The 16,835-nt window shown below is 49.3% G+C and overlaps 1 protein-coding gene across 1 annotated transcript in view; it reads right to left on the bottom strand.

Annotated features, from left to right (window-relative positions):
- Window positions 1-1,119: 1,119 nt before the first annotated feature.
- Window positions 1,120-16,835, bottom strand: part of TMEM108 (transmembrane protein 108) — a gene marked incomplete at both ends in the record, with an annotated part of 72,644 nt that continues 56,928 nt past the window's right edge. The window contains 2 exons of the mRNA XM_084281224.1: window positions 1,120-1,242; window positions 2,478-2,632. Coding sequence (XP_084137350.1) covers window positions 1,120-1,242; window positions 2,478-2,632 — 278 coding nt within the window. The remainder of the gene's footprint in view (window positions 1,243-2,477; window positions 2,633-16,835) is intronic.

Genomic DNA, 16,835 nt, shown 5'->3' with positions numbered 1-16,835 from the left:
GCAGATGTGCCACTGCTACAATTCCCTCCTCTGCTGCCAGACGTGCCTCACCTCGGCGCTGTGCTAACCCCATCTTGCCCAAGCCGCCGCTAACCTGAGTTGGTGGTGGTGCAAAGCAGCCAGCCGGAGCGCTCCCCGCTGTCTCATAGCCCTGATGAAGTCAGGAGTGACGGTAGAAAACAATCTGCAATGACTGATGGCCAGAGGAGGGAAGCGCAAGGCTGAGACCTCCAAGGACAGAGGCCATTTCACTTGCTGAACAATACGAGAGAGGCAATCTGAGGAGGCAAGCTGAAAATTGGTCCCGCGGTAACAGTTCTGGGTTACTCAGAGAGGGAACATCGATTTAGCAGTCACTCCGTGTTCCGTGCTGCTCCCTGCTTGTAACAGCCTGTTTTTAAGCCATCATTTAAACTTCATTCACCCCTCCTATTTCCGCACTGCTATTACAGCATGCAATCTGGAGCTTAACTGGGTAGGGCCGAAATGCCATTTTGCTCTGAAACACTGTGTTTGCATTCCTGAGGGAGGAAGGAAAACCTCAGAGAGGAGAGGGCTAAGGAATCGTGATTCAGTGGTGCTGGCAGCATCGAAGATAAATAAAACATCACGGAAATGGACATGTGGTCAAAGCCACCACATTCCGCTGGGGGGAGTTCCCAGTTGCCAGATGTCAAGACTTCTGATGAATTTAAGGGAGATTTCTGTTCCTGTGAAGGGGACACTGCATGTGCCTTCTTCACCCCAAAGCCATTGCAGGATGCTGTACCAAAGACGTGTGGCCTCCACCAAATCCAACCTTACCTGATATTCTTCCAGACCAAGCAGACTTATCAACAGATTGTAAATGACAGGAAAAGAATAGTCCATCTGACAGGCGTTTTGCTTAGAAATACCTTTATTTTATAAAGCCACAGTTTGTTCTGTAAAGTTTTACCACACTTATAAAAAAGGGGTTGACAATTTGAGGGGAAAAAAAAAAAAAAAACAAAAAAAAAGAAAAGCTGAAAACATTTCTTGTAATTCAGGGTTACACAAAGGTTATATTTATAATATATATATTTATTTATAATTTGGAGACAGTAGAGATGAAACTGCAAGACGAGGGCAGCTGTGGGGTCATATTTCAGAGACTTGCTCATGTCCTACAAATAGCGTCTCCTGACAGAAGGGGTTCACCAGGACCATCCCACTGTCGCGGTAGTCGCCGTTGGCCGGGGAGCGCGGCTCGGAGAGGTGGTCCTAGGAGAAAGGCAGAGGAGCAGCGTGAGTGCTTCACGTCCCCTCAGTCCACTGCTGTGCGTGAAGGCACGTGAGAAAAGGACTGCTTTTGTCACTGGGGCATTTGGTCCCATCCCTCAGAAAGTGCCTGAACTTTAGGGGGGCCCAGCTGCTGGGACCAAACTTCAGCAAACTGGTTTGGTCCTTTTGCAGGCAGCAGGAGCTGTGAGTGAAGACAACTGCTTGCAGCTCTGATAATCCTCTTGTCTCTGATAATCCTCAGTTCCACTGATAATCAGGATGAGATGTATTTTTTTTTTCTCAGTTTCAGGACCCAGAAATCAGACACATCAAACCTTAGGTCCCTTAGCAGAATTTGAGCTTTAACATTTCTTTTTTTCACTTTCATGACATATTGCAACAGTTTCCTGTCTGTCAGCTGGGCTTGACTCATGAAAGATGCATTTTCAGCTTCTTTTTAAGGTCAGAAAACCAAATACATGGTTCCAAGCTACCTGAGCATGCCCCAGTTCAGTAACATTCAGATCAGTTTTAAAGGACTGACACGGCAGCTTTTAGAGACAATGTGAACAGTGCTGTCATGTGAAAGCAGTTTCATGCTAAGTCTAGACCAGGATTCTGCTTTTAGCTTGAGCAACACAATTGCCAGGAAAGTGGAGTTAATGAAGCAATTGTGAGTGCTCATCTAGGCACATCTCAGGGATTCTGAACACTTTTTTTTTTTTTTTTTTTTTTTTAATGAGTTAGTCAGTCAGCTGATCTCTTGAAAATCACTTTAACATAAGCCCAAATTCTCCACTGGCTCTAGGTTTTAAAAACTTTTGAAGTAAGTTAAATTATTCCTCTCCACCTCTGAGGGCAGCTCTATTTCTATCAGCAGGATAACCTGCCCATGTATGAATAATACCACCGAACCTGTCAGAGCTCTTCAGTAAGGGCTGATGGCACACACCAGCACTGCACGCTCCCATATGCTGATGTTTTTCATTGCTTACGTACTGGGAGCCCTCACCCCCTGAACTACTATATGAGAAACTATAGGCTTACTTATTATTACCTAATAATTATTATTTATTTCATAATACACTTGTTGGAGGGTGGAAGAGGCTTTTCAAAAAAATGTTTCCCTGAGTATGTGTAGGAATTTTAAGGCTTTGTTATTATCACTTCCTCCCCCCTTCTCCCAGCATGGCTTCAGTGACAGTTTTCAGGCACTAATTACGCAAGTGAGGTACCTCTGATGTCTCCAGGGACTGGATCTCTCTCGGTAACTCTACAGCATGCCTGTTGAAGTAGTCCATGGTAATAGCATTATTCCAATAGCTCAGATTGTTTTCTGGGTTAGATGTCTTTTTCTTCCTCCTCATGCAGCAGACTGTCAGCAGAACTGCTGTCAATAGAAACACGCCATAAAAATGGTTATTTCCGTTCAATAAGGACTCCTCAGTAACGGGGATTTGGTATTTAAGATACTTAAGGGGAGAGCTGGTGACCTTCATTCACGCAATTCACCCTCGGTTAGATCCAGCTCCCATCTAACAGAAACCACACAATTAAATCAGAACCTGCCCCAAGCAGACGAGACAACAGGCTGTGGCATCTATTGACAAGACAAATGCAGCATAAGCTGTTCCTACACCTGCCTGGGCATTGGCGATGTCTGAGCCTGGCCTCTTTTCTTCTCCGTGGAGCACATTTAAGTTTCTTCCAGTTGAAATATCCGAGCTTAAGGTAGAGTGATCAAGCAAAACTAAGTGACCAGAATGAAACTTGTTGCTCTAACTGTCTGTCCAGCCTTCAGGTTTTATGGAGAAGAGTAACACGTAAGATCCATGTGCTTATTTTCTATCTGTGGAATTAATTGAACGTTTGTGCTTCTAATCTAATTTATACAGACAGACAGGTAGCTGGGTACGTACTTACTTTGATTTGTACCTGTGAAATAGGGAATGCCCTGCTGTAAATTCACTCCATAATTTCTAAACCTCTCATGACAGAAAGGAAGTGAGAAAATATTCATGAAGCAGGAAAATATATTATTTTCTCAGCTAAGCTAAAATTATTGATTAGAATTATGGCCTAGAAGAAAGAAAGACTGCAGAGGTCAAAGCCACTTTGTGTGTCTTGACAAACACTGCAGCTGCCCAGATGCCACGGATCTAATTTCTTAACCCATCTACTCACATAAAATGGCAATACAAAAGTGCAAGGCTAGAGCTCTAGTTAAAACAAAAGAAAAAGCTCCTAAGAAAAAATGGCAATGGGTTTGAGTTAGGCAGGTTATGCCTCACTCAAAGGGAAAGGTGAGCTGATGCTATAAATCATCCCATGAAACTAATGGAAAAACCTCCTGCACATTAAAAAAAACCAAGCCAGCCATTATCAAACTTCCTATTATCCAGTCTTGGACTCACCTTGCTTCAGCCTTTCCATCAGCAATAACCCGACTGCCAGGGCTGGAATTGCTGGCGGCCCGGGAGCACAACTGGACATACATTTCATCCTCCCACTGGTGCTGAGCGTGGGGAGAGCCAGCGAACCTTGGAGCTCGCCGGTGCTCCAGCAAGAAGAGCTCCCTGAGGCACACGGCATTTCGGAAGCTGCCTGAGGACACGAGGGCCCCGGGAAAGCCAACTCTACCTCAGTGCAAATATTTGGAAAGCCCGAGGTTTTACAGCTTATAAAATGTGGCTGCTGCCAGGGAAGTACTGGATTTGGGTTTTAGGAGCTGCAAAGCCTGACACTAAGCTGAGGGAGATCTCTGCTTCTTCCAGCAGGAGATGTCCTTGCTGCGTGGAGACGTGTTGGCCATGTAACAGTAACGTTTCCTCCCTTAATTAGGCTCTCGGCCTCCAACCTTAGCACACAAATGAGCAAACAGATGAAAGACTGTGGAAAATGAGTTCCTGAGCTTCTTCAAATCTAACACATTTTAGCAGAAGGCTGCTTGCCTAAGCTGCCTCGATTCAAAGCAGAGACCTGATTTAAGAGGGATAGAGAGGACAGAAGGGCTGGAAAGGGGGCATTCTTCTTCATTTCATATTAACCAACCTTGGGGCCTATTTTAGTGAAATTAATGTAGCTAACAATAGGACCTCTTGCTCCCAGAACAATACTAGGAGGGGGGTACAGCTTTACTTGCAATCTTGGTATCTGTTCACTCCCATGGTCTGTGACAGACCGTGTCTGTCACAGGAAACCTCTTTCCACAAGAAGTGCCCACGAGAAGGGCACTTTGGCGATGCCCCTGGGTCAGCTTAAAGCTCCCTGTGCTAGAGATGTTCGGAAACATCCGGAATTTTGTACCGAAGCATTTTGAATACGTATCCATTGACCTGCTGCTGCTCTGGAGAGAGAAATGTCAGCGTGCACATTCAGGGGCCGAGAGCTGCTGGCGTGCTCCAGCCCTGACACCGGCTTCTTTCGGGCCCTCAGGCAAATCACGTGAGCATTGTCTGATCCCTCACCTCCGACACGGGGCACAATACCTACCGCAAACAGGAGACACGGGACTCTCACATTTGGTCGAAGCACGGCGGTCATCTGCTCCCAGCTGCACACACAGAGCTACACCTGGCACCTTTGGTCCCCTGCCCACGAGCTCTGTGTCAGCGGGTGACACAGGAAAACATCCAGCGTGGTGCAAGGACTCGGAGTGACCGGATTTCCGCTGTATTCCCAGGAAGTTTGTTCAATGCTTAATACCCATCACGGGGACATGCTTACATCTCGCTTGTGTGCTGAAAACCTCCAGCTTCAGCCCCGCTTCCTCAATTTCCTTTTCCTTTTTTTTTTTTTTATTAAAAACCTCCACTACAGCATCAGAAATTAAATGTGGCATTCAACCTTTTCTTGGACCACATACTTACACAAGTGGAGTTACGCTGAATTTCTCAGAATCATTCACATGGCTCCTTCCCAATCTTTTTTTTTTTTTTTAAACATAAACCACCAGGATTATACACCATATTCAATACCGGCCTCATAAAGGCAGTGTGATGAGATCACACCAACTCCCTCCAGTTCTCTGATAGTCTTCTGCCTGTTCTTTCCTCTCACCTAAATATATTGCCATTCTTACATCGCTGTAAGCTCCGCTCACTCTCCAGCTCCCACATAAAACACAATTGAATGCTGGAAGTTAAAAGGCAGGAAATATTCAGGCTGCAGGATGTTAATTTATTTCTCCCTGTGCCTGTAGATCATAAAATGAACACAGCTCCTAGACAACCCTTGCCTTAAAGGCTAAAATAACGGTTTATCCATATTTCTTTCCTTTTTCCTCATTTGCTGAGGCTGTGTATCTTATTTGCCCATCATTAAACACCGCTGTAAGAGCGGGCCTGTCGCTTGGGCTGCCCGTAGCAGCACAGCCTCAGCAGTGTTGCAGGTACCATGAGGGGGTTTGTTACTGACCACAGCTGCTTCCACCTGCACACAGAAGGCTTGTCTCAAGCTCTGTCCAAGCTCACCCCTGGGGATGAGACTCAGGGCCTGTGATCTGCAGCCCAGGAGGCAAACCTCTGCAGGTTTCGCGACCGAGGAAGCGGGTGAGATGATTTTGGATAGTGTCCCAGCGCGTGAAATGCGAGCTGAGCGGGGTCAGGTCCGAGGCAGTTCTTCATCCATTCTTTGAGTTCTGCTGACGTTTCCCTCCGAGGCTCAGCCTCCCCCTGGCGTTTTCTCACGTCAGCAGAACTGCCTGAACGAATTCACTTCTGCACTTCTGATTTGCAAGTTTCTGTTCTTCAACGTTTTGTCGTGTCGGTCTCTGAGTTTTACAATGAGTTCATTCTGTGTCTTGTTCTGCGTTGCAGCCAGGTGTGTGAGACACGTGTGTGCACACACCGAAAAATGTTCAAGGCTGCCTGAAGGACGCAGCAAAAACAACTGGAGCTGTGACATGCAGAAAATACTGATATCGGTGTTATATACTGCTTCGCTTTTCTGGGAACGTAATGACAAAGAACCCTTCATTTTTGCGGCCCTCGAGTGGAGTAAGCAACATTATCCCCATTATTCACACCATGAAACTGTGGTACCAAAAGGTGAGATGATTTCCCCAGATTCACACAGCAGACGTGGCTCGTGCAATACTGTTCAAAGCACTACTTTTCCGGCTAGATTGTGAAGGCTTCTCAGTGGGACTCAGAAACTTATACATCTTTACAAAACAAGTACTACGAGGGCTGGGCAGCCAAATCCCATCTCTCCTTTCAGCAGGTGAGCTCCTGAGGTGCAGATCTCCAGGCTAAGCTCTAGCCACTGAGCCACGCCACCAGCACGGCTGGCGGGGGCTGCCAGGCCTCAGCGTGGCACAAATGCATGGTGGGGTGGTGCGTGTTCCTTTCTGAGGATTTTGGGCAGCAGGAGCTGAGCTGTGCTCAGACGCAACCTTGCAAGGAAGGTTTTACCAGCCTTGTTGGCTCAGGGCTTGCTGTCCCCCCTCCAGGGCTCTGATGGCTTCCTTCGGTGTGCCAGCAGCTCCAGGAGAGCCTCCAGGAGGGTCCTGCCCCCTCAGGGCAGCAACAACCTCCCCGATAAGAGTCCTCGGTGATTTTCTCTGTGGCTTGCTCCCTCCTAATGCAGCTCAGGAGTGCCCTGGTTACCCCCACCCTGCAGCATCCCAAGGCAGCAGAGGGCAGCGTTTCCTCAGCCCACGCTCACCACAGCCATGAGAACCCGACGAAAACATTTCCATCCCTTGAAGGCGAAACAAAATCCAAAGGGCCGTGCTCTCCATCCACCTCCTGGCATCGCTGACCACACAGCAGAAGCGATGAGCGATTTTTGGCCTTCTGTCTGCAGCTGCGAGTGCCTTCGCCCTGGAGGTGGCGGCAGTCCCCTTCGCTACCGCACACCCCGGCCTCTGGGACATGCTCACGGCTGCGGTGTGCAGCTCACGGGGGGCCTGAAGGCAGGGCTTAAATGGCTGGGTCATGCACTCAGCTGCGGTGTCAGGGCTGGTACAGGTGACAACAATTCCCTGTTTGTAAATGTGGCTAACAAACACAAGAAACAGGGTAGGCACAGTCATAGGAACACGTGCTGCTATGGCACACGGGATAAGAGAAGTGTAAACACCCACCGTAGAGCGAGCAGTGGGTTAGAAGCTCTGCCAGCAGACTCTTTATATTATTATTAATAAAAGTAATACCTATCATTAGTTATTAGCTCATGCATGGCACACTGCAAGCAGGGACATACGCCAGTTTATGCACTGGTTATGGTTATTGTGCCTGTGTTGTGTGCTATTATATTTTGCATTTGGATTTGTATTTGGATGTGTTCTACCCAGATCAGCTTTCTCTCTCAATACTGGCTTCAAACATAAAGCTGGGAAGGATTTATTTGGTCCTGTATTTCTGGTGATGGATACACAAGGCGCTGTTCATCAGATCAGCAAATACTGCTTCTTCTTATTGCTTCTTATTATCCTGCTGTGCTCACTACATCCCGGATTCTCCTCTCCATCTTCCACAGAAGTACACCAGCACACTTGTACTTCGGGAAAGGACAATCACTTTGTTTTGATTGCCAGTCTTTTAGATTTCAGCATTGTTTTCGCTAGTGGTTTTAACCATGTTGGCAGTGGCAGGCCTGATGGTCCCAGGGGCACGAGCCTAACAGCTATGCTGAGCCAGCCCAATAATTTTCAGCTGCCAAGAGGCTTGGTCCTGCTCCCCTCCCAGGTGTGTATCCCTGCAGCTTCATCCTCTCCGTGTCTCGTGCTTACCTGACCCTGTGGGGAGCTGATTCAGCCCACTGTGTGCACAAAGGGAGCATTTTTGACCACTTCAGCGATCTGGAAGTGGCTCAGAGAGGTGCCAGGCAAGGACCAGGCACACAGAGGCAGGATTGCACAGGTGAGCCTCGGGGAGGGCAGGGGAGAGCAGTACGGCCCCTTTGGGCAGCCCTGTGTAAGACTGGCTCAGTCAACACATCCAACCTTGTTTTCAGCACAGCTCATGGCTGTAAATCACAGGATTAACGCTCAGTGTTGCTCGCTGCTACCCGTTCACTTTTCCACAGGCAGCAAAGGCTGTGAAATGTTTATGTTTTTGTTTCACTCCCAACAGATCAGCATAATCACATCCCATAACACTGAGTGGCTTCTCCTTGGCTCCGTAGAGCGAAATGGCAGAGAATACACTGCCCTAACTCACTGACACAGCCTATCTAAGCAGGGGACACACCACGTTATTCACGTTATTCAATCATGTTTTTATGCAACTGCGTCAGATGATGAGACCCTAAGCCAGCTCTGGAACCCCAGCTGGTGCTGGTCCCGCAGGCGGCTGTCTCCTGGGGTCTGGGAGCCAAGATTGCAAACTCTTCCTGCTCCCTAGGCAGCTGCCAGGCCAGGCTCAGAATTGAAACGGAGGGAAATAGCAAATTGGTTATCAGAATGACGTGACTTTAAAATCTGATGGTTACCACCTTCAATGAAATATTTTATTGCACTGGTAAAATTTTTGTTCCCTAAGGTCTGAGTCATTATAATTACCATTAATCTTTTGGGTTAGCAGTGGGCTTTTAAAATCCAATTCCAGGGCAAAATACAGCAGTCACCAGCTTAAAGACTTGCACAATTTTTGGTCACAGCTTAAACATTTTGAAGTAAAGCTGCTTTGCCTTTTCAAGTTGCTCAGCCTTTGCCACATACCCTCAAATGGAGAGCCCCAAAAGATGAAGTGATTTCTAATAGCAACAGAGAAAGTATGCTTTGAGCGTAAACATGATAGCCCCACACCTGGAGCTGCTCCTCCCAAGCGCTTTGTTCAGCAGCACGTGTGTTACCTGTGTAGCGACTGCTTCTCATCTGTCTCGAGCTGCCCTGGCACCGTCAGCTCTCCACCTAGACCCTGAATCACGGGCCGACCCTTGAGTTTCAAGGAATGCAAGAAAGAAAGGAAAATAAAGCAGCAGTCAACTTACAACATGAGGATATAGGTACGCTGATAGCCAGAATGATCCAGGCAATGTCCATCTTGCTGAGGCAGATGGTCGCTCTGTGCTGGGGCTTGTCCCCCTCGGTGACGTGGGAGATATTTCCTTGCACCCCGGGTTTCCAGGTCCCGGCAGGAACCAGTCTGTTGAGGAAGTTCCCAGTGGCGGTGGAGCCAGCAGTGGACATGGAGCTGGACAACCTGGTGGCGGGCACCGTGGAGAGAGCGCTGCTGCCCAGCAGGGTGGTGTCCGTCACCCGGCCCTGCTGCGGCGGGGCGCTGCCCGTGGGGTCCCCCGCTGCCGGGGAGGAGATGTTGACATCAAAGCTGGTCTGAACCGAGTGACCCGCCGCTGCTGCTGCAGTTCCAGGGCCAGCAAACAAGGGGACGTTTGTACTGAGATTCAGGGTTACCCAAGAGTTGTTTTTGCTCAGCATATCCCACACGCCGTAGCGGGTGGGTTTAAAAGGCACCGACACTGCTTCGGGGTCAGCGGACGGTCCGGCAGTTGTGGTGGCAAAATCTGCTTTCTGCACGACTCGCCCGGCCCCCTCCCCTCGCTCTGCCTCCCTAAAGCTTCCCGAGGTGTTGGGGTGGGGAGAAGGGTCTGAGGGTGTAGTTCTGGCCAGCCCCGTGCCACTGGGATCGCTGGGGGTTGCAGTCTGGGGCTGAAAGGGATGGTCTGTGAAAGGGCTCCTCAGGGTGGGGAAGGGAGAGTGCAGGGTGCTCTTTAGGTAAGGCTCCGAGGACTCTGTGAAGTTGCCTTTGAAAATCTGGAAGATTTTCCCCTTGGGGCGAGTCTGTCCCGAGTAGAAGGCGCTCTGGTTGTACAAGTGCTGCGTTTCCTTCTCGCCGCCCTGAGGGCCGCTGCCCGGCTCCTGGCCAGCGGACGCGTTGCTCCCCGCCAGGCCCAGGGGACGGGGAACGGCGGGGCTGGGAGCGGGCTGCGCCGCGTGGCGGCCCCGGTGGCCGGGCGTCGATCCCATGGCTGAGACAGCGGCAGCGTCCGTCGGGAGGCCCTGAGAGGAGGACACGGCGGGGGACAGGACCTGAACAGAAAACACCAGCTCTTCGGTCAGTGCCAAGATGAGTAGAACACCTGCGGGAGGGACACAGAGACAGGGTCAGGCAGCGGCAGGGATGGAGGGCTGGGTGCTCGTCTGCGCCGCTCTCCCCGCAGAGCGACAAAGCTTCCCGCTCTACAGGGGCAGAAACAAAAGACGTTTTCATTTTTGTTTTGGCCAGGAGGCCTCCGGATGAATGGCCACATCGTGATGGGGAACCTCAGTCCGGTCGTTCTTCTGGCTGCAAAACCCTAAATTTGGCTGCCTCCAGCCTTGAATGCCATTAAGCAATCTGCTTCTGAGAGAGCAGCTGCTTAGCCCCAGGGAAAATTAGGTCAAGAAGGGATGTTTGATGAGGGACTTCCTAGCTCATGGTGCCTCCTTTACTTAGAGACTTTGGAATATCTAGCCTCTTACTCAGAGCATGAGATGGGGAAAATCCACAAATGGTAAAAATGAACACGAAAATGTAGCTATTGCAGTCATTTAAAAAAGATTTTTAAGGACCTAACTCCATGTAACACAACTTCCCTGTCACACATACACAACAGTTTGTTTGGGTCCCGTTCAGTGCTGTGGGATTTGATCCCATCAGTTTGCCTCCCTCCTCCCTCTGCAGTGTGCATCGTTTCATGAGGTGCCAGATCCACACCGCTGGGATCATCAACTCTCACATTTATTCGTCGTCCAGCTAATGGACGTGGGCAGCTGCAGCAGCGTCAGCCTCCCCAGGATGCGGGGCTGGCTCTCTCTGAGTGTTGTTATGCCACTTTCTGCCCCATTTGGGAATACCCATGATGGGCACCAGCAGAAAAGCAGTGGCTGGGATGGGAAAACCTTTCTGATTAGGTGCCCAGCAGGTCCTAAGGCTCTGCTGCAAGTTGCCCAGTGGCAAGTGCCATGAAGCATGTTTCTGCCAACTCAATACACGTAGCATGAACTCACCAAAGGAGCAGTACTTACTCGTCTCACCAGGTAAGTGCCATACTTTGATCACCAACCACCACTTCTGACCCAGAACAGAGCTCTGCAACCAACAAAACTCACCTCCCCCTGCCCCCAGCAGCCTCTTTGCGGAGCACCCTGAAGATCTGAACCCTGACTTGACAGTGTAGCAAGAGCCACTTAAAAGCAATGCGCTTTCCAGGGCCTGGTGCTAAAATTAGCTCATAGTTTTATTCCTGAAAGAAATATCTGCCAAATATGTGATCATCTGGAATACCGCTTCCTAATTCCTAGCCTGCCACAGACAATGCGCTCCCAGCAGAACACCCAGTCAGAGAGAAAATCCTCTTCTGTCCGCTGAGACGCAGCCAGGAGAGCAGCTCGTGCTGTATTCATGAAGCGTCACTCCTGGAAATGAAAGGCAGGAGTCATCTTCACATTTCTGGCAGCGCTTTTTCCGAGGTCAAGGTCAAAGCAGATATTCTGGTGTCCATATGGCTCATATTTCATGCCAAGGCAAGTTGCTGCTACAGAACAAATTCAAAGAGGAAAAGATGGAGATTTATTTTGGATTTGGTGTGCGTAGATGATGTTTCACAAAACTTTAGGCCTCCTGCTCTGAGCACACACAATAAGGTGCACTGGCAGATCTTAGGAGATAGGAGATTAGAGGGATCACGCTGTTAGACTGCCCGCTAACATTTTGGGGTGGTCTTTGTGTAGCTACTTCCATGCCTCACACAAACACACAAAAGTGTCTGTTGGATTAATGTTATTTTCTTCAGGATATTCTTAAGTAATAAGGAAGATGTCAGCTTTTCTGCATACTGTGCCCTGAGGTTAGCAGCCCTGATCTTTGGCTAAAAACCTAATATCCATCTGTTCTACTTGAAATACTGATACACGGGGAGCTTGCTGCTGCAGAGATTTATAATCTCTCCGGGGCAGCCTGTTGTGGTAGCAGGTCACTGCACGGCAGGCACGGGAAGCCAGGTACATTTAGCTGGTGCCTTCAGAGAGCTTGTAAAGCACTAATAATTATTCCAAGGAAATACTACGTCATAAGCCGTTTATTTGACAATAAACAATAACACCCCTGACATTTGGCTCTCTCAGGCTGTGACAGTCAGGCTGTGCTTGTCCTCTACCCTCCCTTTAGCAGTCTCTGCAGGACCATCACCGCCCCACAAGCTACAGCTCCTTAGGACTTTTTTTTTTTTCCTGGTTTAATGGCCCACGGTAACTCTTTCAGTGCTAATCTGTGTCCACAACTATTTAAAAAAACGTTCAGCTTAGCAGATCGTTGTAAAAATAGCTGGTGCTGTATATTTAGGGAAAACCAGCTGGTAATAATGACTTCACAGTGGGCTTTGCTGGCCCTTTTAAGTAGAATTAATTGGCTTTATAATTGATCAACAGCCAACTGGAAAGCGAAAGGCAAGTTGGAATCAGTGTTTTCAGATGCTCGGCGTCACCTGTGCAGGGCCACATAAATACGTGCTGGCAGGGTTTGCAGTGACCTGTTTGTCCAGAGCTCCCAATTTTGTATGACATGAGGGTGAGCAGGTTCTTACCAAATGGGGCTTGTGTTACGGACCCCAATAGCCTCACTCTGCCTCAAATGCACCTGCGTGGAAAAAAGGGCCACAGGGGGTATGGCGCCGATTGTCCCCAGCGCCTCAGCTTAGCCACAGGCAGATGAACAGTGAAAGGAAAGCTTTTAGTAGCTGTAAGGTTGTGATGGCCAGGGAGATGATATACCAGCTGATAAGGTGCACAGCAGATGCTCTTGGCCAGTCCTGGGTCTGTTTCTGCAGCTCTCTGCCGAAGTCCTTCTGTCCTGGCTGCCTGAGGCTCCTCGCACTGACCTCACCTCGGACGTGAGCCCGATGGGGTGAGAACTGGCAGTGCTACAGAGCGGAGGCAGTACACTATGGCAAATAACAATTATTAATTATATTTCCAAAGGTCAGTTCACACCATTAGCTTTTTTTTTTTTTTTTTTAAAGGCCCATTTCTAAGTTATAGGAGCTCATGCTCAGAAGGGGTCACACTGGTTTGGCTTTTAAATGCTGCGTGTCAAATTCCCACTTTTGGAGTCTAAATTTATGACTACGTTAAAACCATTCAACCCTAATGAGGAGGTTGATTGACCTGATGTCTGAGTGGTGTGCATCGTGTCATCTCCTGTTCTCGCACGCTGCACCAAGAATTGAATGTTAAGTACAACACGGATTAACTCAAGGATGAAGCACAGCAGTGGCAGCAGAGTGTACACAGAGGGGGCTGCTGTGCACTTAGCCACAAAAACCCTTCCTGACTACGTGGTGCAATGGTTCAAATCTCAACAGGGCCTCGCTGCAGCACTTCTTCCCATTGTGTGCTCACAGGAGGAGTCCATGGTTTTGCACGTGAGAAAAATGAAGCAGCTCCTTTGCAGGCTGTTTTTTTGTAAAGACTGATGTCCTCAGCAAGCCTCCAGAGAGGTGGGGGTCAGGAATATTTTTCTTTCCCAGATGAAGAAATCAGAAGGGAGTCTCTACCCAAAGTCCTGCCTTTGAGAACTGTTTGGGACCTTGTCACTCTTGTTTTGAGGTAGGAGGCAGAACTGGGTCCCTCCAAATCAGAAAAAAAAAGCAATTCGGGCCCCAGCAGCTCAAATTCTTTGACTGCTGTAGGTCAGGACGTCAAGAGCCCCTGCTAGGAGCCGGTGTCCTGGCTTCCTGCAGGAGTTAACACCACCGGGTGCTGCAGTGGAGTCTTTACGGGTACTCCCCGTGCAGCTTTTCCAGATGATGGCAGACCTCGTGTGCGGCTGTGGAGCCAGCTGACGCGCTCAGCCTCCCCGGAGCACCACCGCTGAACAACACAAACTTATATAAGTTGTGATCCAAAGCCCGTGGAAAGGTTCCCAGTGACTTTAGAGGGCTTTGGACCAAGCCCTAATTGCCAGAGATGCAGTGGAAACTTCTGAGCTGCACATTCACGTTTTCTACAGCAGACGAATTTGCACGAAGGGCTCAATCTGGCGTTTGACCCCTTCTGGCCTCTGCTACCTCGGCCCTCGCGGCAAGACAAACAGAGCCACCCCGAGCGGTACTTGGCAAACGTTTCTGCTCTACAAATCAGGAAGAGCTTTTCGTGCAGAGCCCCGCTGCTGGACTCATTATTTCAGGCTGCCGTGGGCAAAGGAAGCAAAGGGAGCTGCTCTACAAAAGGACCCATTATCCGCAGACCCGGGGCTGGGAGGCACGTGGGCAGCGTGCAGGATGCCGATGGCTCTCCGTGCTCCTCAACAGCCGTGACTTCCTAAGTGATGGCAAGAGCAGGTTGTGCAAAGCCTGCTCGGAGCAGCAGCAGTGTTATTGTTGCAAAGCAAGCTTTCTTCCCTGCGCTCCTAACTTACCGTGTGGCTCTCAGCAAACCCAAAACATTACAGGGAGCAAGATGGATCTTTAACAGATGGGAACCGTGGAGAAAGTACGTAGTATTATTTTTGTTATGGCCATTTTCTCTGCAATCTGTCAAAGCAATGTGATTTTCACACGCTGTGAGGAAGCCTTTGTACAAACAAAGAGTTAAGCAAATTTCATCTCCATGATTGGTGGCAGAACTGAAGGAAAAAGTAGGTTACTCTGCATAGAAAATTCCTCTTCTCTGCCTATCAGTGGCTGTCAAGCCACAACTCCCACGTATTAACTTACAAGTTATTGTCTGCTTCCTCTCCTAAGTATTAGACAGGGTGATCAACCCCAACTTCCAAATGCAGCGTGTTTGATAAAACGGAGAGAACGAGACACGCAGCGTAGCAGCTCTGTTCACAGCAACACAGCACAGCACCAGCAGAAGCTCTGGCAATCACATGGACAAACACAAATTAAGCAGCACCCACTGACACTCCCCGCGAAACAACATTGCTGTTAGCCACGGTTTTCATGTGGCAAGCACGTCCCGGCCCTTTAACAACACACAAACGTTGCAGAACACCATTAGGGCTCCTGAGGTGCACTTAGGTAAGAGAGAGCGAGCCTGTAAATCAGAATTCATTTCTGGTCCTGCCGTGATCCCCACAACGGGCGACACACGCAGGACGCTGCCGTGTAGTAACAGGGCAGGCAGCTCCCAGCTCCCTGCTGCTTGCACCACACACTCACAGATCCTAAAGGAACAGATGCTTTAGAAATCCTTTCTATTTCCTATTTATATAAATACATACAGACACCCGAGCTGCTGATCCTCCCGAAAAGGCTCGCTGACAACCCAGGACAACGGTGATTACTGAGGGGACGGTAACAAAAAGAAAGAGCACGGCTGTAGCTGCTTGTTCAGGGTGAGCACTTACCTGAAAATCTCATTTGGACTTGTCAGCAGACATCCTCACCTGCTCACATCACACGGATTTGGAAGCTTCATCACTCAGTAGAGAAAGGAAAAACGCATCTTCCCCCCGGCGAGGCAGCGGCAGGCAGGAGTTGCTGTTATTGTTGGCACTGGTTTGGAGGAATGAGGACAGAGACAGCCCAGGCAGGCGTGTCTTGCAGGGCTGTGCAGCGAGAGGGCTCGCTCCTTTATGGAGCACCTTTGCAACTGCAGGGAAAGATCACTTACGGAGCCAGTCCCCCGCTCTGCGAGCGGATCGAAGGGCTGCTTGGTATTCCAGCTTGGTTTCCCATCAAGTCCAGATACAGTTTGTCTGACACGGGTCTATTCAGATGCCAGAGGATTGCTGGCAGTTCTCGTTTTCTGGGAACAAAACAGCAACAAGCGCCCCAGCTGCACGTCCTTGTGAGGCTGCTCCTTGCCTGTTTCGAGGCAGAGTGCCCTCCCTCCGGCGCAGCAGTCAGCTTTTTGTGTGGGGATGGATTTTACAGATCCACCTCCTGCTTCTGCACCTCCACCAGACCTTCCACTTCATTCAATTATCTCTAATGGTATTAATAATCCTGTCAGAGGAAAATATGTGGAATGAAATAGGGATGCTCTTCGCTCCTTCTCCTTCTTTGGCAGGAAAGCGCATGTTCTCTATGGTATTTTTTCATTTCTCAGTGATGAATGGGCAGTTTCTACTTCGCACCTATAAAGTAAGCCCACAGATCCCGCGATTCTTAAAGCCATAATCCTGCCTCCCTTCTTCTGTTTCTTCTTCTCCTGTTTCTTCTTTTTCTGCTTCTCTCTTTCCCCCTGGCACAGCTGGGTGTCTGGAAGAACACACAGCCCAGGAACACAAAAATGTGCCCTGTTCAGCCAACAACAAACCCCTCTAAAGGCAGGGGGAAACATTGAGAGTGCAACAAGTTGGGGGCTGCTTGACAGCAGCACAGGAATCCCCTGGGAGTCACAGGACAACCCCTGCTCCTCAGTCCTTGATTCAGAGCCTCTCTCATATCCAGGGGTGCTGCAACAGCCCAAGTAGTTTGTTACACGGGCTGCTCACAGAATTTGTTCCTAGTATTTTGCTAGAGGGAAAAGCCAATTTCTTCTTCTCTCTCATCGTACCAGGCGAGAGGATCACAAAGCAGCAGCACCGTGACAATAGGCTTGAGGTCTGGCAGAGGTAGCAGCTATGGGGCCTCGGACAGTGACCCCACTGCTGATTTTAGGAGTGTAAAGTCCCTCTGAGGAAGGATATGTATAT

Source organism: Netta rufina (assembly GCF_964035555.1).
Source record: "Netta rufina genome assembly, chromosome: 2".
Lineage (NCBI taxonomy): Eukaryota > Metazoa > Chordata > Aves > Anseriformes > Anatidae > Netta > Netta rufina.
Note: the sequence above shows the minus strand (reverse complement) of the source record. Positions and strands in the feature narration are given on the sequence as shown.